The sequence below is a fragment of the Cynocephalus volans genome, chromosome 4, assembly GCF_027409185.1.
Source record: "Cynocephalus volans isolate mCynVol1 chromosome 4, mCynVol1.pri, whole genome shotgun sequence".
Lineage (NCBI taxonomy): Eukaryota > Metazoa > Chordata > Mammalia > Dermoptera > Cynocephalidae > Cynocephalus > Cynocephalus volans.
This window is the reverse complement of record NC_084463.1, coordinates 32820377-32843128: the sequence shown is the minus strand read 5'-3', so window position 1 is coordinate 32843128 and position 22752 is coordinate 32820377. Positions and strand designations below refer to the sequence as shown.

At 36.7% G+C, this 22752-nt stretch overlaps 2 protein-coding genes across 2 annotated transcripts; both read right to left on the bottom strand.

Moving 5' to 3' along the window:
• Nucleotides 1-290: 290 nt before the first annotated feature.
• On the bottom strand, nucleotides 291-1229 carry LOC134375936 (olfactory receptor 9K2-like). Its single transcript, XM_063094666.1, has one exon. The coding sequence runs from the start codon at nucleotides 1227-1229 to the stop codon at nucleotides 291-293; it is 939 nt and encodes a 312-aa protein (XP_062950736.1).
• A 13382-nt stretch (nucleotides 1230-14611) lies between these two features.
• LOC134375935 (olfactory receptor 14L1-like) lies at nucleotides 14612-18411 on the bottom strand. Its single transcript, XM_063094665.1, is given in 3 exon segments — nucleotides 14612-14761; nucleotides 14763-15571; nucleotides 18321-18411. Coding segments are annotated over 3 exon segments (1050 nt in total).
• Between the last annotated feature and the right edge of the window lie 4341 nt (nucleotides 18412-22752).

Genomic DNA, 22752 nt, shown 5'->3' with positions numbered 1-22752 from the left:
ACCTCCTCTCAGGTTAACAAGTAAAATCCAAACTGACCAAAACAGTCTAACTGTTGCTCCCCATTTCATCTTTAAGAATCAGATAAAACAGGACAGAGGGCAGAGGTTATGAAAATGTCTGGAACTGAGAAAATAAATTCCATGATAGATACCCATTCTTTTCTTACTGTGCGGTTTTATGAAGTGAAAACTTTGTGATCCATTTTTGCAAAAGAGTAAGTTGCATAAACAAGCACAAAGGCAACACAGGGCAATGTTCAGAGCAACATGCTCAATATGAGAAAACATGTCTACTTGGATGGAATAAATAGCTTTTTCAGGGCCATCTGCATGTCTGTGTTTCTCAGACAGTAGACAACGGGGTTCAGGCTGGGTGTGAGGATGGAGTAAAGCACAGACACTAACCGTCCTTGAGTGGGAGAGTAGCGGGAAGTGGGTGTCAGATAAACAAAACTCCCAGTGACATAAAACAGAATGACAATGGCAAGGTGAGAGGAGCAGGTGGAGAAGGCCTTCTGACGGCCACCAGCAGAGTGGATCTGAGTGATGGTGAAGATGATGAAAACATAGGAGATTATGGTGAGGGCAAAGGCACCCAGAATGATGCATCCACCCACTGCAAATCCGACTTCCTCATTGGTGTGGGAGTCACTGCAGGAGAGTCTCATGATGGGAGAGCTGTCACAGAAGAAGTGGTCAATGATATTGGGTCCACAGAATGGGAGAGAGAAGGTGTTGGCTGTGTGGAAGATGGCGTAGACAGCACCACTCGACCAGGCCACGAGGACAAGCTCTGCACACAGCTTTCTGCTCATGATGACGCCGTAGAGGAGAGGCTTGTGGATGGCTAAATAGCGGTCATATGCCATGGATGTGAGCAAGAAGTACTCAGAAGCACACATCATTACAAATAAAAAGAGCTGAGCCACACATTCCCAAAACGAAATGACTTCCGAGCCCATAAGTGAATTGATCAGTGCCTTGGGGACAGTGACTGAGGTGTAGCACATGTCCAAGAATGACAGATTCTTCAGGAAGAAGTACATGGGAGTGTGGAGGTGGCTGTCATTGGTCACAGCTGTGATGATGGACATGTTCCCCAGGAGGGCAAAGAGGTAGATGAAAAGGAAAAACATGGCACTAATGAGCCTCATTTCAGGTGTGTCTGAGAAGCCCCTGAGAATAAATTCAGTCACAGTGGTCTTACTGTCATTTCCTTTCCAAATCATAGAGAGAGAGAGTCAAAGAATATTCGAAATGGTTGGGGTCTTAGTGATAATTAGTGCAAAGGACACAATCACAAAGTGGTCCCTAGAGGTGGTTGAAAATAAATCTGGTCCCAACCATGATTCATGATCCCCATTTGCTTTGCTTTTCTGTTTTCTCTTGCTGCTTCTCTATTAAGTCTGAGAGACAACAAATTCTGAATAAATGAGAGAGAATAAACATGTATTTTTTAAGTAACTGGTTATGTACACATAATAAATAAAAAGCTTTGGAATAATATACATTACTTAATGCAAAAGATAAATGGCCTCACTCATTCAGTAATTATTCACTCACGTACTTTATATTCACTGCATTGGGTAGATGTTGTTTGGGGTGGGGCAGGGAAATGGGTATAATTCAAATGCTCACAGAAGTTGAACAGATAATGTGAATGTCTGAGCAGGTCAGGAGAAGGTAGTGATGGGATGGGTTGAATTAAATGTTGCTTTTATGAGATTTCAGGCATTGTGAGGGCAAATCTCTACACTTTTCAGTAAAAATAAATGTTCTGATTTTAGCATAGCATTTCCCAGTCCACCAAAGAAAACCACTGAAGGCTGGATCTGATTCAGGGGCCTCTGTTACATGCATGAATATATTCAGCCACTGATTCTTCTCTCATAGTAGAAATCTTCCACGTAGGACAAAGTTCTGAAATATTAGGCACAGGGCTGATCCTGCTTCAGGACCTACCAGTGCTGTGACACCTGATGGGCTGGCTGTTCATCCCTCTAATTCCATCCGGACAGCATCATCAGGACCTTCACAGGACTTGCCATTTTTAAGTAAGAATGAGAAACTGAGTGTGGAATAAAGGACTCTGACTTGAGGAAGAGAGAGTTGGCTGACCTATGTCATTTGAATAAAAGAAGGCATTTACTCAGAAATCAAAAACAATCTCAAAGGCTTGTATTCAACTAACCACAGTGTTGTAAAAACATTCTGGGAACCATTCAAATTTGATTTTTAAAACATCAATTTAAATTTTCTTTTGAGTCTGTCACCTCCACTACTTTCATTGTTTGTGTCATACCTTATGTTTATTATGAATAAATAGATTTTACAAAAACATTCATCATTCTTAAAAGATTTGAACTATCATCTAACATTCTCTGTCAATCTTTATTTATAAAGTAATAGTGGTTATTTCTGGGAATGGGATAATAATGATGCTTTTATTAAAAAGCAGAATGAAAATGCATTGGCTTTGTAATCACATTTCTTAAAAAAATAAATATGGTAAAAACTACTTGAAAAATTAATTGGAAAGTTCTACTGTTCTAACCTCTTTAGGAAGCTATGAAGATATAAAGTATGAAAAGTATGGGTTTTGGAGATTATATATGTATTAGTTTCCTAGGGCTTCCATAACAAAGTACTACAGATTGGGTGGCTTACACAACAGAAATTAATTTTCTCACTGTTCTGGAGTCTAAAGTCCAAGAACAGGATGTAGGCAGGGTTGGTTCCTTCTGAGGGCTATGAGGGGAGGATATATTCCAGGCCTCCCTCCTTGGTTTATAGATGGCCATCCTTTCCCTGTGTGTTCACATGACTTTGCAGTGTGTCTGTTGTCTGTGTTCACATTTTCTCTTTTTACAAGGACACCAGTTGCACTGAATTAGGGCCCACAACAATGACTTAATTTTACTTTAAGTATCTCTTTAAAGACCCTACCTCTAAATACAGTCACATCTGAGGTATTAAGGGTTAGAACTTCAATATATGAATTTTGGAGGGGGCACAATTCAACCCACAACAGCGAGTAAGGAACAAAGCAGATTACTGTTTTTGATCTTTGGAGAAGAAAGAATGAGATTCCCAAGGACTGACTACCCATCTAAAAAGGCAGGAACTGGAGAAATGATTCCTTGATCTGCCTGGGAAAGAGAGTCTGGACGGAGTGTCTCACTCTGGTTTACTTTTATCTGCCCTCAAGCACCAACTGAGTGTGGCTGTAATAATTAAAAGTGTGAACATTCCCTGATTTACTCCAATATCCACTCAAAGGAAATATTTAAAACCGTATGCTTTGAGAGTCATAGGACTGTGGCTTCAGAGTGGCCCATGTTAAAACTCAGCTTAGAATTTTGACAAGTTACTTAACATCTAAGCATAGTTTTTCATCTCTTAAATTTAAAAAAAAATAGTTATACTATGTCTTAGGCTTGTCTTGAGAGTTAATAAAACTGTGCATCTAGCTCACTGTTTCCTCATCTACCTAATGAAACAGTTTGGGCACAATGGCATCAGAGTCCCCTTCTGACATAATAGCCTCAGACTGCAAGTGAGAATCAAACAGAATGTCCAAGAATAGCCATAGAAAGCTTGCCTTTCGTACTTCCGGCTGCCCACACTGTGCTCCCTGCTAAAGCCAACACTTGGCTCTGAAATGGCCAAGGACAAACCAGTGTCTTCACCCAGCATGCTACTCCTTCCCACCATTGTTGCCTCAGCAGACACCCACCACCACCCACACCTCAATACAATTAAGGTGTTATCTATGCAATGTATGGCTGGATTAAAAACTAAATCTTCTCTTATCAGTGAAAAATATTTACCTCTACTTCCGTCATTTTAGACATTAATGTATGGGTGCAAATTATAGCTCAAGAAATCCATGAAGCCTTTTCTGACAAACAGGATACCTTGTTCATTAAGTGAATCCCTGTGTTTGCATAACACTAAAAGGGCATTTTCATAATATCAGATTTGTAGATAGCACACTTGTTACTTGTCTCAGATATTCACTTAGAATCAGACTTGTGCAGTCAAGCTTTAAATTGATTATTACTATCATGCAGACCAAGAATATCGAATGTAGAATTGTGCCTTCTATGTTCTGATCTTTGTGCTTTTTGAATCCAAAAAATAAGCCATTTAACTTTGTAAACCATGTTAAGAATCAATCAGTTGAGTCCAACGCAAAATGATAGTCAGCAGTTGTTCTATACTTACAGTAGTCAGATTTTAGACCGGCCTCTTGAATCTTCTCACCCTCAATTTCTTCATGTATCAGGCATAAATAAGTATTTTGCCTGTTGCAGTTGTTTCTTTATGAGCAGATCAAATGAATAATGTAAATAAAATAATAAATACCTTTATAATATTATTGTTTCTCTTTAATGACTACACAAAAGCAGGTAAGACTGAATATAGAAAAGATAAAACAACATAGATCCACACATTACTACCATAAAAGGCAATTTCTAATTATGCATATAAGAATATTATATCTTTATTGACTCGTTATTGCACACCTACTTATTGTGTACCTGCTATTCTACAGGAACTATGTTTAGGTACTTTATATGGTCATCCTCACTGCCAATCCATCTCTTCCAGTTTATTATTTATACCACCTGTTTTTTGTATTGTATCTTGTTATTCACTGTAAACAGATTATTATCCCTGAGGCCAAATATACTTTGACAAATAGCAAGAGCATGGTGTCTTCTTTTAGGTTTTTATTTTATATAGCTATATATATATATGTATATACATATATACATATATATGTATGCATTTAGTGTTTAACACAATGAGGAATCATCATTGGAGGTACAAAAGTAAATGCGTTATGATTTCTGTCTCTCAAGTGTTCATAATGGATTTCAAGGGTGTACAAATTTAGTATATAAAAATATACCCAATTATTGACACTTAATAAAAACATTATATGAGGGAACATTGAAAAGTTTATGAAAAAAAGTTTATAGAAAGATTTTTATTATCTTTTAATTCTGATTTTACACAAACATTTTGGCATACCCTTGTGCACATGGTAAGATATATATGTTTAGACATATGTATATATACACTCAGTTATTATATGTATCCTTTTGAAATATATTGTGAACTCTTGTAAGCCAAGAATATCACAAGCCCCCCCACACACACCTCTCTATTTACCTATCATCTAACAGATGTTATCATGGGATATTGGTCCTGTGAAAAATCAGAGAAGAGTGTAAACATTTTAAGCTGAAAAATTTATGAAGCAAAATTATAAGTTTCCATATAAAGAATGGAAATGATTTTCAATGAATGAAATGTTACAGATTCCATCTGAAGGAAACATGCAGGGTTATGGAGACAGGAGTATAAATAACATAAGCAAAATTAGCATTTGTAGACTCTATGGAAGGAATATAAACATTAATGTTAATTTCATCACAGAAATTTACTTCAATTTTCCCAGTTTTTGTTAATGACTAAGTTAACTTGACTTCTAATGTGTGGCCTACCAGTCATAAGCACCAACTATCTGTAGGTTTTGTCTTGTTTCAAACTCTACTTTGTGTTACCTGCTCTCTATATTTTTTCATATAACTTTTAATTTAGCCTGTTTGGTTGTATTTTTATATAGCTTATAAAAGCACCATTGTTACCTTCTCTTCAAATGAGTAAATAAAACAGTCAGCCATAATTTTACTTCATGTAAAAAAAATATCCTAAACTTATCTACAGGGTTAATTATTTGTGTTGCATTATCTCTCTCTCTCTCTCTCTCTCTCTCTCTCTCTCTCTCTCTCTCGATATATATATATACATATATAAAACCTCTTTCACACGCGCGCACACACACACACACACACACACACAAACACCCCAAGAGCAGTAAAATCAATTTGGTTAAAGAAAATTCATAAAGTCATTTTGAAAAATATCAGTAAAAGTGAATGTTTGAGTAAGAAATACTATTATATAAATAGCAGTTAAATGGATTCTAGGTGCTTTGTAACATATTACCTCATGTGTTCATCACAACATCTTGCAAATAAAAATGAATGTTATTAACTTGATGCATAAATTCAAAGTATTTGCTCCACAGAATATCAGCAATATCTCTAGTGTTGATCATCCAAGTCTTAAAGACACCAATTAAGACTTAATAATCAATAAATAAATATGTACTACTTGGATGGCTTATTCTAATTATTGCACTGATTTATCATGTAGCTATAGCCAGAAAAGTAGAATAATGAGAATAAAATTATCAGGAATGAGACAAAAAGAACAGAAATCCATACCAACATGGAGTAAAGATAGTGATATGAGTCAGATCAAGGACATTTCCAGGGATGACAGTTAATAATGAATGAAGTCTAAGGCATGAGCCAGAGATAGAAGCAAAGATTTGTGGATGGAATCAGGAAGAATTAAGTCCTGGGCCGGCCCCGTGGCACACTTGGGAGAGTGCGGCACTTGGGAGCCCAGCGTGGCTCCCGCCGTGGGTTCGGCTCCTATATAGGAATGGCTGGTGCGGGTGCGGACGACACCAAGCCGAGGGTTGTGATCCCCTTACCAGTCACAAAAAGACAAAAAAAAAAAAAAAAAAAAGAAAAAGAATTAAGTCCTGAGAGCGTCTCACTCAGTGGAGCTGGTAGACCATTGCCTGGGATGAATGCACAAGGACTCTTCCCAATCAGCTGTTGGGTGCTGTAGGAAGTTCTCTGAGATTTTTCTTTCACATGTAACAGCAATGTGAATGATTAAACTGCCCATTATCCATCCATTCCAGTAGCTTTTACTGTTTAAACTCTGCTCTTAAAATCAGTTGAGGACAAAAATTCTGAAGTCCCAGATGGCAGAATACAGATTATTCCCTAGACTTCAGACCAGCCAAAGTGGCTAGGTTAGCTCTCCCTGGGGCTAAACCACTGACAAAATTTCTAACAACTCCTCAAATTAGGTGACTCAAAATGTCCAGAGGTTGGTCATCAGACCAGCCAAAGTGGCTAGGTTAGCTCTCCCTGGGGCTAAACCACTGACAAAATTTCTAACAACTCCTCAAATTAGGTGACTCAAAATGTCCAGAGGTTGGTCATTCAGCCTAACTGTACATAAAATTCCATTTTAAATGCCCATTTGTGTTCAGAAAAGGAATCAAACCTGTTAACATAAAAGTTAAAATCAGTCTTCATACATGATTGTTTAACTATTTGGACTTATTTGACTAGCTGAATGTATTTCAAAAGGACACATTTAAATTCCCATGTTTTGTCTGATCACTGCTTTTCTAAGTGAAAAATTGATGTAACTCATAATTCAGTCACAGAGAACTCTTTTGACATATTTTATATTAATTTTTATGGCATAGGTTTTATTCGTTTAGTTATTCCACCTTTCTGTAATCATTAACCAGTGCAAAGCAAGATATGTTCATTGTTTTAACTTAACCAAAGTAATGACTAAATTTCATGTTTAAAATCTAGATAAATAAGAAATAGAGTGTCTAATATTATGAAAATTCATTATGTTTAATTACTTTAAGATATGTTTTAAATACATATGAGAAATAAAATTAGATGGCTTCATGCTAAAATTGCAACAGGACTGCTATGAATAATAGTGCTGCAATAAACATAGGATGCTAATATCTCTATAAGATCCTAACTTCAATTCTTTTGAATAAATATCCAAGAATGGGATTGCCAGCCCATATGGTAGTTCTATTTTTCATTTTTTGAGGAACCTTCATACTGCTTTCCATAGCAGCTACACCACTTTGCATTCCCACCAACAGTGTACAAGGGTTCAAATTACTCCATGGCCTCACCAACTATTGTTATCTTTTTTTTTTTTTTTTTGCAATAGCCATTCTGATAAGTTTGAGGGTGATACCTAGTTTATGATGAGTAGTTTGGGTGACAGCACCGTTGTTATTGCATTAATTGTTCAGTCTCTACCAGGACCTAACAGAAAGCCAGGATGCTTTTCAATTAAAACTAGTTGTTGTTACAAGAACTCACGATCTTACTCCAACCCCATAGGGTTGTACTGGAACTCTTATCTTGGCTTGCAGAAATTCCATATATAGTCTGTGTCTGACAGGGACAGGACCAATACCCTTGGGTCTGCTAGAGCACAGGAATAAGGGTCGGACAACTAAAACATGGACCTCCAGCGCAGTCTTTTCTTTACTTGGGTTCACTTCTTGATGTCATGAGGGGTAGATCAAGAGATAACTTTTTCTTCATTTCAGAAAGCATACCTTAGATATATCCCAAACTACTGAGCCCCCCCCCCAAAACTTTATTCATGTGGCAAAACTCTGAATTGGGGTTGAGGGGGAGGGAGAGAGTGGGTTTGGGAAGTGCTAGGTTGGGTAAAGGGCATAAAAAAATCATGATTTGTAAGAATAAAGATGTTAATAATAAGTAATAAAAATTTTTAAGTAAATAAATAAATAAAAATAAAACACTGAGTTATTGCAATGCAACTCCTATTCTCTAGAAAAGTTATGTCTCTTTTTCCTATGGTACCTAATTTTTTTTTCTTCTCACCGTATACACTTAAGAAAATATAATTGGTTAAACTAAAATTATGATGTTCTGTTAGGCATCGATACATTTAAGTTATCTACAGATATATTTTGATAAGGAGTAGGAAAGGTGACACAGCCTGAAGTAAAATAGAGAATGTATACTGCTATCTATGTCCCATAAAGTAAACTGCTCTTGATTATCTGTGCTGATAGAAATTAAAGAAAGAATATGCTATATAAAGACTAATCACTGCATATTAGATTTCAGGGGATTTGCTGATTTTCTATGGGAAGATGGCATATTAGGAACTACAGTTCCAATGGCATCAATACCTGATTAAATTTACAAAAAAGTAATAATTTACAAAAAATATACGTAATGCAAACACTAAAAATAAGAAAGCTAGTGTGGCTATAAAAAAATACCAACCTGAATTCAGAGTATATAACAAAGAATACTACCAGGGATAAAGAGCAGCATTTTATAATGACCACAGGTACAAATTCATCAAGATGATATAGGAACATTTGATGAAAGAAAATGATGTCATTTTGATCAAGGCACCTAAAACGGAGTCAGTAAGCTATTTCAGCTTGAGCTTCGGGCACATCCTATTGGAAAACATCCTAAACTTTTGAACTCTTGAAACTAATGACATCCAAAGACATCCTGAGCTTTTAAATTTTTCCAATCAATCACAAAGATCTCAACCTCCTGAAAGAATAAATGACCAACATCTGCCAACATCTGTCTGCCCACCATCTGTTGACTGTTACTCCACATAACTTCAGTCAAAATGAAGAATTTCTAGCTAAGGATCATCTCACAGACTGTTACAACCAATCTCTTACTACCAAAACTACTAACAGTTGCTAGAACTCAATCGCAATGTTAGACAAACAATTACTTGTAACCACCTTTCCTTCTAATTGGTCTTTTTTCCTATAAAGTCAACTTCTTTATTTCTGCAGAGCACTTCTCAAGGTAACTTGAAGTGTCTCCAAGACTGTAGTTACTCAATTTTGCTCAAATTAACTCCTTGTTGTTTAATATGTGCTTCAATTTCTTTTAAGTTTCACACATTAAATGTGTACTACATAATATCAAAGGTCCAAAAAGCATGAAATAAAAATGATACAACAAAAGGTAAATATAGTGTCTTAGTCTGTTTCTGTTGCTTATAACAAAATACATGGAACTGAGTGATTTACAGAGAAAACAAAACTTATTGTTTACAATTTCAGAGGCCAGGAAGTCCAAAATTCAGGGAACATCTATGGTGAGGGACTTTTCTGGTGGTGGCTTTACAGTAATGCAGGGGTCTCACATGGCAGAAAATGGTGGAGCAGAGAAAGCCTAACCTCTCATGTGCTCTTCTTTTAAAGCCCTCAGAGCCACACCCCCGACCACCACTGTTAATACATTCACTAAAGCATGGTTCTACAATCTAATCACTTCTTCAAGTCCCCATCTTTCAATTATCATAATAGGAATTCTCATCCTCAGCAGTTACAATGGGGATTAAGCCTCAATGAGATTAGGGAGGTATGCAATCTATAGCATATAGAAAAAAGCACAACTATGGTTGGAAAATTTTGCACTTCTCTCTCCATATGTGATAGAACTACACACAAATTCAGTAAGGTTATAGAAGAGTTAAGCATCGCTATCAACCAAAAAGAGTTAATTAATATTAACAGAACACTACATGTAAAGTCATCAAAATATATGTTATTTTTAGGTGAACATGAAATACTCACCAAGATAAAGCCTATGGTAGGCCACAAGTCAGTTTTAATACATTTAAAATTATGGAAATCATGCAGAACATGACTCTCCAACAATAGCCATATTAAACAAAAAATCAATACCTGCAAAATATTAAAAATTACCAACTATTTACAAACAACAATATCACCACAGTTAATACCTTAAAACATTGCTGACAGAAATTTAAAATAACTTATATAAATTTTAAAAATATGCCTTGTTGCTATGTTCATCATTGAAAGGCTCAGTGCTGTTGAGATATCAATTCTCTATAAATTAGTCTTTAGCTTCAATGTAATTCCAAATAAAATATCCAGAACTCTTGGATAAATTGACAAAATGATTATAAAATGAAAAATCAAGAACTCTAGAATAGCAAAAACAATCTGATAATGGAATAACAAACTTCCAGACTTATTACCAAGCTACAGTTATCCAGTTAGTGTGATATCAGCAAAAGGATAGACATAGAGTTAGAAGGAGTACAACAGAGTTCAGAAATAGACTCACATATACACCAACAAATGATTTTTGACAAGAGAGGTAAAGAAATGTAATAGGGAAAAACTTTCTTTTCAAAAAGTGGTGTTATAATTGGATATCCTCATTAAAATAAAAGAACTTTGAAACCATACACAGTATTCAATTATGCATGTATAATTATAAATGCATCATAGCCCTAAAAAAAGGATAAGCTTTATGTTTTCTAGTAGAAAAAAAATCAGTAAATATCTTTGCAACATTGGCATAAGCCAATGCAGAGAAAACAGAGAAAGAATTTAAAAAATGATAAATTGGATTTCATCAAATTAAAATCTCTGGACTTGCTGTGCTAGCTTAGCCAGATTACTGGCTTCACTAAGCTTGGGTTTCTACATTTGTAAAAAAGTTATTTTGGGGATATGGAGAACAGAACAAAAAATTAAAATGTGTAAAGCACGGCAATAGAATATTCTAGAATGTGTTATAGAAATGAAAAACCACTGAAATGCAGAGACTTTGGTGGCTTAGTACAACTGACATACATTTAGGTGTGAATCAGTGGGGGTTCTCTTCCATACAGAAACCACAGGATCCATCTTTCCATCATCTCATGATATATACTCAACATGCGGACATTGAGATTACTGAACACTTATAGTGAAAAATGATTACCACAATCAAGCCAACTAACATAGTCATCACTTTTTCTACATGTTTATTTTTATGAATTGTAATGCTGCTTTGATTACTGTAGCTTTATAATATATTTTAAAATCATCAAATGTGATACCTCCAGCTTGTTCTTCTTGCTCAAGATTGCTTTGGCTGTTAGGTGTCTTTTGTGGTTCAATACACATTTAAGAATTGTTTTTCCTATTTTTATGAAAAATGGCATTGTGATTTTGATAAAGATTTCATTGAATCCAGAGATCACTTTTAGTAGTATGTTCTGAAGGCTGATGGTGGTCTTGATTGCACAACAATATGAAGATGGATGGTAGTTAACGATTATGGTTAGCCAAACACATAAAAGAGGGTTAAAATGGAAAATTTTATTTTATGAATATTGTATTACAATAAAAATAACTAGCAAAAATAATTTTCAAAATTTTCCAAAAAATTGAGTTTTATTCATTCTATGAGGCCATCATAACTCTAACACCAAAGATAGATAAAGATAACACAATAAAAGAAAAGTTCATACCAATATGCCTTATAAATATACATTGAAATATCAACTAACAAAATACAAGTAAACCAAATTCATCAGGATATTAATAATACCATGACCACGTAGGATTTATCCCATGAATGCAAGAGTGGTTCAACATTAAAAAAAAAATCAATCAATGTAATATACCACATTAATGTAACAAAGAAAAAAAAAAGATCATCTCAATTAGTGCAGAAATGGCATTTGATAATATCCAACGTCTTCCATGATAAAAACATCCCAGGATTAGGAATAAAGAGGGGTTTTCTTAATATAATAGAGAGGGTTTATGAAAATCCCACAGCTATCATAATTCTAAATGGTGAGAAATTAAAATCTTTCCCCCAAGATAAGAAATAAGACAACATACTCATTTTTGCAAATTAACAATTGTTGTTTAACAATTTCAATTGTCTAATTTCAGTTAGACAAGAAAAAGAAATAAGAAACATTCAAATTAAAAAGAAAAATGAAAAGGTATATTCCCAGATGATACAATCCTGTTTGTAGAAAATCCTAAGGAATCCGGTAGAGAGCTTTTAGAGTTAATAAATAAACTCAGCGAAGTTGCAGTATACAAAATCAGCATGCAAAAATTACTCATGGTTTTATATATCAGAATGAACAATCCAAAAAAGAAATTAAACAAGTAATTTTATTATAATAGCATCCAAATGAATTAAATACAAGGGAGAGTCCAGAAATAAACCCATGCATCTATGGATTTGGGTTTTTTGACAAAAGTGCCAATTCTATTCAATGAGAAAATAGTCTCTTTAACAAATGGTGCTGTAATCATATTCCACATACGATCAGATAAGTTTGAGCCCCTATCTCACAGCACATGTAAAAATTAACTCAAAATATATCAGTGATTTCAATGTAAGAGCTAAAACCCTAAAACTCTTAGAAAAAAAGAATGGTAAATATTTCTGAATTTAATTTTGTAATTGATTCTTAGATATTACACTAAAAGCACAAAAAAAAGGAAAAGGAAAAGTAGGGATGGCGAGTTAGCTCAGTTGGTCAGAGCACAATGTCGTAATCAAGGTCAAGGGTTTGAATCCCCATAGCACCCAGCTGGGGGGAAAAAAAGAAAGAAAGAGAGAGAGAGAGAAAGAGAGATAAAAAGAAAAAAAATAGATAAATTTCCTCAATATTCACAACTTTTGTGTATCAAAGAACATTATCAAGAACATGAAAATGGATGGCAGAAAGTGAACCCAGAGACCTCTCCAGCCACATGGAGCTCTGTGCCTGACCAGCAGACAGCAGGAAGCCCCCACCACTGCCACAGACACTGCTGCTATGTAGTTAGTCTGCCACAGCCTCTGCCTCTGCCACAGCTACCACCACAGCCACTGCCAACATAAGGGTGGCTTGCCACCATAAGAGCAGCCACCACCACTGTTTAGGTGGCCCACTGACCACTCAACTGCACTGACACAAGGACCATCACCAGTGGAGCCCAAGGAAAGAGGAGAACAAGCACAAATCAGTGGCCCAAACCATAGGGGGAATTATGCTGCCACATACAATAGCACACCTGGGGGTGGGAGGGATGTGCACAACCCATGTAACTTCTTTGATCTGGGGAGAGAACAGAAACTAGGGTAGTCAAATAGAGTTGGAAATAAAATTCCCAATCACCACCAATCCATCCCCCAACCCAGGGGAAGCAAGGACAAAGGAGGAGCTTCTACCTGTCGGAAAGAGAAACACAATCCAGAGTCACCCATTCAAAATGAGGCACTCCAGTATACCCCAGTATACTGGGGTTATGGGACACTAGCCAGGGTGCCAACAAACTCACCCAGGATCACCTCAGCCAGAGAAACAGGGAACCTAGCCTCTTCTTTCAAGAGCTTGAGAGCTCACCCATGCACTCTATGAACCAACATAGTGTCACTAATCTCAGCAAGAAATCACTAAGTGCCCAGTGCCTATGTCATGGAGGCACTCACATGCAATGCCAACACTGAAGGCAGCTCAAGTACATGAATGGACAGTACGCTACTGTGCCTACCCGAAACCAGTACTAAATGGTCAATATAAAACACATCTACAAAAGGAAGTCTCTCTCCTCAAAGCCCACTCCAGAGTAACAGAACAAGCAACTGCTCTACCAGATGACCAGACATCAGCGTAGGCACTAAAAATACAAAAACAAAGAAAGAAAGAAATATGGCAGCACTGAAGGAATATAATAATTCTCAAGCACCAGACCCTGTAGGGCAGGAAGTCCTTGAAATGACTGAAGAGGAATTCCTAGCAACAGTCTTAAGAAACTCAGTGAGACACAGGGAGACTCATGTAGATGCCACAACAAAATGAAAACAATTATCCAGGATCTGAAGGAGGAAATGTAGAAAGAGATCGATGCCTTAAAAAAGAATGCAGCAGAGATCCTGGATTTATTATTGTGAACACCCCAAAGTACCTTCTAGTGCATTCAAGGTTGAATTCACCCAAATATAGAGATTATTGCTAGACTACAGATGAATTTTATCTAAAAATCAAGAAAGAGCTCAGCTATTAATTGGAAATCTAAGCTCCGAAGCTTACAAATTGCCTGGTTAGAACAAGAGTTCAGGAGTTGTGGTCCCTAATAAAATTCTCCATCTGGCATACCACACTGCTTTCTCAGGGCTGCCTTTACGTCCTTATTCCTTAGACAGTAGATGATGGGATTCAGGGTTGGGGGAACAACTGTATAGAACACAGACAGAAGAAGATCCAAAATTGAGGGAGAATTAAGACAGTGGCTTCTCATAGGCAACACTGCCAGATATCACAAAGAGCGTTCCAACCACGAGATGTGGAACACAAGTAGAAAATGTTTTTGATCTACCCTCCTTGGATGGAATCCTCCTTACGGTAGAAAAAATGTACATGTATGAAAGAGTAATCGAAACAAAGCAGATTATGACAAGACATGTAATAAAAGCCATCACTCCAATCTCAATGATGATTACTTTAGAGTCTAAGAGACTTAGGAGTTGTGGAATATCACCGAAAAATTGATTTATTCTATTAGACCCACAGAACGGTAATGAGAATGTTGCTGTCACATGCATGAATCCACAGATCCCCCCGCTGAGCCATGACATGGCCATCATCTTCACACAGGCATCTTGGTTTATGATGACCTCATAATGTAAGGGCTGGGTGATGGCCACATACCGGTCATAGGACATCACTGTAAGGATGGCTATCTCGGTCGATGCCAAGTCACTGAAAAAGAAGACTTGCAGAGCACACCCCAAGAAAGAAATGCTGGTATTATGAGTCAAGGAACTGACAATAGATTTGGGAACTGTGACAGAGATGTAGCAAACATCTAAAAAGGATAAGTTTCTCAAAAAGAAATACATCGGGGTTTGGAGTTGAACATCCAGAGTGGTAAGCATCATGATTAGGAGATTTCCCATGAGAGCTGCCAGGTAAACTAGTAAAAATAGAGCAGCGTGTACAATCTGAATCTCCCAGGAGTCTGAAAATCCTGTAAGGAGAAATTCAGCAACTTCGGTTTTGTTTATATCATTTGCAGTCATTCCATTCCTTCCTAAGGAGAGAGAAGAGTGGATTATAGATATATCCAATATGGCTATCCCAAACGATATTTCTGAAGCAACTAGATGTATGGCAATTAAATAAAATATTACTCATATGCAAATGTGGATGCTGTCTTTTTAAATCTCAATCTCGATGAATCAGCATAGTGCTTTATACAGTGTTCTCAGTAAATATATCCTGGTATGTGAGGGGTAGGAAGAGGTACAATGAAAATGAAAATGAAAAGGGAGAATAAATAACAATAATGAGGTAATCAACAAAAAATATATAGTATTAACAAAAGAATAAAGATAAGTGCAAGCACTTGGAGAAAAAAAATTAATATTAGTATTATTCCATCTATTGAATATTCACATTTATCTTGAAGCATATTACTTGCTCCTGTGTTAGAGTAAGGCATTGCAAATTGTCATCATTTTCTTCAGTTTGGGTAAAAATGAAAGATGGTGGTGTTAGTGATCTGGAAAAGACTATTTCATAACTATTCAGTTAGATTGTAGTCACAACCTTTCAAAAACTATCGAGATGTTTATTAAATACCTCACACGGTAGGCATAATTATAAGCTCCTCAGGTAAAAAACCACCTTGTTTTTGAAGAACCATTTCTTGAATTCAAAGCTTAAACAACCTAATGGAGAACATAGTGAGGTAAAATACTAAGCAGAATCTGATATAATAAGCAATAACAGAAAAAAGTGAGAAATAGTGATAGTCAATTGCATCAAGGAAAGAAATTGATCTTGCTCTGTGTTGTTATAGAAGACTTGCAAAGAACCATATCTGAGCTAGGTCTTGAAAAATACTTTACCAAATGATTTCTAGACAAAATTTGTGGTATTAAAATATAGATATAGATTAAGTAGAAAGTGTGCATTTAAATAAGTTTAATGGCTTTATGTACTGCTCTTTAGACTTCATCTTCAAAGTTGAGAATTTTTAAAAAAGAATGTTGAATATGCATTCAAGACACCTAAAAATATTGAATGGTGACTATGATAATTTTTTCTAGTGACAGTTACACATTTTATTTGTTTTTTTTGTTTTATTTTTAGCCCAGTAAAATGTATAGAAGTTTAGCTCTCTGACTTTTATAGTGTTTCAAGCCAAACTGAAACAGATTTTTGCCTTTATGGATTTATGAAGCTACAATTTATGCACAATAAATGGTATCCACTTAAAGTGTGTAATTTGAGGAGTTTTGACATTTCTATATGCCTATGAAATCACCACCACAGTCTGGACACTATATTTCTATCACATCAGAAAGTTTCCTTATATTTCTTTGTATGCAAGCACTCTCTCTCTCTCTCTCTCTCTCTCTCTCTCTCTCTCTCTCTCTCTCTCTCTCTCTCTCTCTCTGCCAATTCTCACTCTAGACAACCACTGATTCTCCTCCCTTTCTAGGGCAGATCAATGATTAAATGGGGAAATAAAACCAGGAAGGTGTCAACTAAGGGTCTCTCTACTGAAAAATCTCGTATATCTACTGGTTCTAGCCTTCCCACACTAACTGCCTAGATAGCCTATTGTTAGAGGGACAGATGCAACCAAATGGACAGAAAAATTCTTGCCCAGACCAAACAAAAGAATTCACTAATTTTAAGAGTATGTTTTGACTATAACTTACCACTGGCTAATATCTCCTTCATTCAAATACTTTAAAGAGATTATGTGGTGACAGTAATTATCAGGACCGCTATCAAGGACCCTAATGTGAGGACTATCATGCACTTGAGGAAAGGAATTTAAATTGTCTAATGGATTTTATTGCTTTTTAAAAATTTGGTCAGTACGAACATGTTAAAATGTGCACAGAACATCCTTTTCATTCAACACACACACACACACACACACACACACACACACACACACACACACACACACACCAAAATTTTCATGACTGAAAGGAAATGTAGCCTCATCCAATTCCACCACATGTTAAGATGCACATTAGACACATAGCTCCATTTTTCCCCCATTCCTTCATCAATATGCACTGGTTACTCCCAGATACCAAACCACAACCACCCAGTGAAAGAAATGGATGTGTATTCTCAGAGTTTTGGTCCTTTACCTATGACTTAGATAAAAAGAATATGGGAATACATAGGTGACATATACTAATTAAAAAATAAAATAACATTTTTACAGATTTATTTTTTAAAGTTATGGTATTGCTCTTACTGCACAGTGTGGGATGATTTCTCCTGAACTGAGTCATTGAGCAACTTCAGTTGTTCAAAATTTTAAATGCTTCTATTTTTATGTCTGAGAAGGAACCTTAGTTTATCTGGATATATATCAGATCAAATTTTTCAAATGCCTTGATCTCACAAGATGGCTGCAGCCCTTAAATTGATATTGCAAAATGTCTTTATCTTCTCCCTGATGCAGAAATATGAACGTGGTGAGTACCATACATGAAGTGATGACCATGATGACCAGTCTGGGTGAAGCAGAGGGTAGGAGGCAAGAAAAATGGGTCAAAAAGGTGGTGAAGACTAAATCCCCAAGAAATGCTTGGGATTTTACCCTGAAGGGACTGAGCAAGACCAGCCATATGCAGATGTGGTTTGACTTGCTTATGGCAGGAGTTGACAGGGAAAAATATCGACCAGCAGCCAAATGCAGTCCTGTTTGCCTTGTGGCAACTATTGCACCCTGAACAGTGTTTGACTAAACATCTGGAAACAGGTGGCAAGGTACAACCAGTGTATTTAAGAGGTTTTTTGGTTACTTCTGCAGAGGGAGATGGACTGTTCATTTTTGGCTTGGGACCAGGCAGAGGTGCTTGTCTTTGGGGGACAGATGAGGACTGGAGGCCTCATGTTGAACTGGTAATACATTGGTCTGAGACAAATATATAGCGTGTGTTAGTATTGGTGTCGCTAGTGCAGACTGTAGCTTGATACATGGCAACCAGATAAGTTTCCAGGGGCCACAGTGAATGTTGATGGTTATAGAGGACAGACTATTACAGTCAAAGCTGTGTCATTGCCATTGGGCATAGGACAATTGCCCCCTTGTGTATATACTGTGTATTTATCTCCTGTATTTGAATATGTCTTGGGTATAGATGTGCTTTATGGGTTACACCTGTGAACAATGGTTGGAGAATTCCATCTGCAGATACAGACAGTAAGGCCTGTGCTGCAGGGACATGACAAGCATGATCCACAGGTTTCCCAGGCCAGGCATGTGGTTAATGTGAAACGGTACTGCCTGCCGGGAGGGCATGCAGAGATAGGTGCCACTATATTGGAGTCAAAAAAATGTTGACATTATTCATCACGCACATAGCCCCTTTCATGCCCCAGTATGGCCAGTGAGAAAACCTGGTGGAACTTGGAGGATGACTGTGGACTATCGGGAGCTAAACAAAGAAATGCCTCCTTTGCATGTGGCTGTGCCTTTGGTTCATGACTTGATGGATCAACTGATGACTCAGCTAAGAACTTATCATTATGTGTTGGACCTTGCAAATGCTTTTTTCTCTGGCCAATGTGTCAGCTTGCTGAATATGCACTGAGTTTCCTACCAATGTGGTGCAGGATTCCCATTAATCACGCCAGTGATGACTACTAACCAGACATGAATATGAGTGGGGTTTTCATGGCTAGTAGTTGAAAGGATAGAGCTACGGAGACAAGCCTCAAGGTGTATTGAATGTACAATAAGTATGGAGTTTTTATGGATGAAAGCATCAGCCATCCTCACTAAAGGAACACTGCGGAAGATCTCAGATGCATGGATTGTATGGCAAGAGACCCTCAAGGGGTGGAGTGTGAGGAAAGTGGAGTTGGCTTAGCCAGGCCCTCTTGCCTCATATCTTCATATCTGGCTGGGTATGATTCAGCACATCCTTTGTAAACAAGTTACGTAAGAGTAGAGTTAGTGCACATGAGCAGCTGTGTACCCCTTGGCTCTTTGCCACTATTGTGTACTTTTGGTATGGAAGGCAGCAGTTCTGAACCACTGGTCAGCAGAGCTCACATCTGAGAATAAAGCATGTCCACTTTGCCAGCAGCTGCTCAGTTTTTCTTTCACTTACCTAACTCAGGACCTGCACAGGACAGGGCAGAGGAGTTAGTGATCCAGCCCAACACAATATTTTAGAGATATCAGCATATAAGTCTTGTAGTAGTTTTGTTAGATTTACACCTATTTATAAATGATATTTTATTTTTAATATTAGCTCCCATTTGTTCATTGCTCTTATACAGAAATATAATTTATTTTTCCATGTTTTATTTGTGTCTTGTGACTTTCTAAACTCACTAGTTGGTTCTAAGAGGGTTTTTTTTTTTTTTTTAATAAACTCCTTGGGATTTTCCACATTATGTCCTCAGCAAACAGGAATAGTTATACTTTTTTTCTGATTTACATAATTTTAATTTTTTTTCTTGGCTTAATTTGCTTACTAGAACTTCAAGTGTTATATTGAATAGCAATAGTAAGAGAAAAAAACCATTTGTGCCTTGCTGAGTCTTAGTAGGAAAACATTCAGTTTTTCATTATTAAATATGATTTTAGTGGTAGGTTTTACAGTAGATAGTCTCCATTAAGCTGAGCATTTACCTCTATTGCTAGCTTGATGAGAGTTTTTAACATGAACAGGTGGGTTTTAAATTTCAGTGATCTTCAGAATCAATTTATGTGATCATGTGATTTTATTAGCCTGTTCTTACGGCGAATTACATTATTTTTGAGTATTGAATCAAATTTGCATTCCTGGAATAAACCTCACCTAACAATGATGCACAACTAATTTTATACATTACCTGCTTATATTTTATAATATTTTGTTAAGGATTTTTACATCTATACTCATAAAGGATATAGGTCTACATTGATTTATTTTTTACTGGCTTTATCTGGTATTCATGTACACATAAAACTGGCTTCATAAAATAAATTGGGAAGTGTTTTGAACTTTGCTGTGTTCCAGAAAAGATTTGCAGAATTGTTGATTCTTCTATAAATGTTTAGTAGAAATCTCCACTGATATCAACTGGCCTTGGAGATTTATTTTTCAGAAGTTTTTAAAGGATGAATTTAATTTGGTCAATAATTGTTTTACATTGGGTTAGTTATGATACTTTCTGGTTTTGGTGGGATTTGGTCCATTTTATCTAAGGTGTCAAGTGTGTGTCAAATGTGTGTATGTGTTCATTGTATTTCTGTATTATCTATTGATGTTTGGAGGACCAATACAGATATTGTCTGTTTCATGTTCACTATTAGTAATTTGTATCTTCTCTCATTTTATCTTTCTCAGTCTTGCTAGACTTTTCCAATTTTATTTTTTTACTTGAAAAATATTAATCGTACATATCTGTGCTGAATATCAATTCCTGTGTGAATATGTGCTGCTCAAGTCGGGATAATTAGTATATTCAAACTTACACATTGCAATCATTTTTTGTGGCCCTTTAAGAATTTCTCACTAATCTCCCTCTGCCTCCAGCTTTGCCACCTCTGTTGGCCTCAATTCTGCTCTCTCCTTCTGAAAGTGCAATGAGTTATTGTGATTGCTGTGTATTTCCACCTTCGTTTATTTATTTATTTGTGTATTTTTTTTAGATCCCAATTATGATTGAGCACATGAGGTATATCTCTTTCTGGGCCTGGCTTATTTCACTTAACATGATTTTCTCTATGTTTGCCCATGTTGCCGCAAATGGCAGTATTTCATTCTTTTTTATAGCAGAGTAATACTCCATTGTGTACCACATTTTCCTCATCCAGTTGCTATCTGTGGGGAAAATAGGATAATTTAGTCAGGCTCCCTTTGCATTTCTTGTAAACAAGTTACGTGTGGGTAAGGTTAGTGTGCATGTGCACCCATGTATCTTTCTAGTTAATTGCTTTTGTGTGTTCTTCAGTTTGTGTAGCAGGCTGACAGCAGAAAGCTCACATCTAACAATAGAGCATGTTTATTCTGCTGGCAGCTGCTCAGTTTCAGTTTTTCTTTGGACTTTGCTGGTAGCAGTTGAGTTTCTGAGTTTCTCTTTGTACTCCCTAACTCTTAGACATGTGTGTGCTGAATAAAAACTATTCCTTCTTCAACCAAGGGTCCAAGGACCTTTTTGCCAGTTACCTAGCTCGTAGACCTGCATGTGAAGGGTTTGCAAATGGACTCGAGGGGTCTGTGAGCACCAGAGACCCAGCCCTAGCTCTACACTATCAAAGAACATTGAGATTGGTTCCAACTCATGGCTATTGTAAATAGGGCTGCTATAAACATGGGAGAGCAGGTATCCCTTTGACATGATGATTTCTATTCATTTGAGTATAAACCCAGTAGATGGATTGCTGGATTGCATGGTAGTTCTACTTGTAGTTGTTTGAGAAACATCCACATTATTTTCCATTATGGCTGTACTAATTTACAGTCCCACCAAGAGTGTAGAAGAGTTCTCCTTTCTCCACATCTTTGCCTGTATTTGTTACTCTCTGTCTTTATGGTAATGGCCAGTTTAGCTGGGGTGAGATGATATCTCTGAAAGAAAGTGAGCCAAAATGCTGGGTATCAATCAAGCTTTATTAAAGGAAAAGAATCTGCTGGGCTGTGCTCAAAGTGGAGGGCAGCACCAGGTATGGGGGTGAGAGAGCTTATATAGGGCACCAAGGGCTGGCTGATACAATCAAGGAGGGGCATTATGCTAATGCGGAAGCTATGTGCCCAGGGTGGAGAATTGCACCCTTGCAGCAGCAAAAGCATTTCTGTTTCTCAGAAATCATGAGGTTTCTCATGAAGGGAGGGGCTGTTGACTATTTTGTGCTTATTGTGTGCAAAATGGCACTGGTCACGTCCAAGATCCATCATTCTCAATGTGGTTTTGATTTGCATTTCTCTAATGCTTAGTGATATTGAGGAATTTTTCATGTGTCTAATGGCCATTTGTATATCTTTCTTTGAGAAATGCCAATTTAGTTCTTCTGCCCATTTGTTAAATGGAATATTTGTTTTTCTACCATTAAGTTGTTTGAGTTCTTTGTATGTTCTGGATATTCATGCCTTGTCAGATGCATAGTTTGCAAATATTTTCCCCCATACTGTAGGTTGTTTTTTCACTCTGTTAAGTGTTTGTTTTGTTGTGCAGAAGTTTTTCAGTTTCATATCATCGCATTTGTTTATTTTTTTCTTTTGTTACCTGTGCTTTTGA

What these genes read in the sequence shown, in the direction of transcription:
- LOC134375936 (XM_063094666.1), bottom strand. Translation starts at nt 1,229, where the DNA reads ATGATTTGGAAAGGAAATGACAGTAAGACCACTGTGACTGAATTTATT.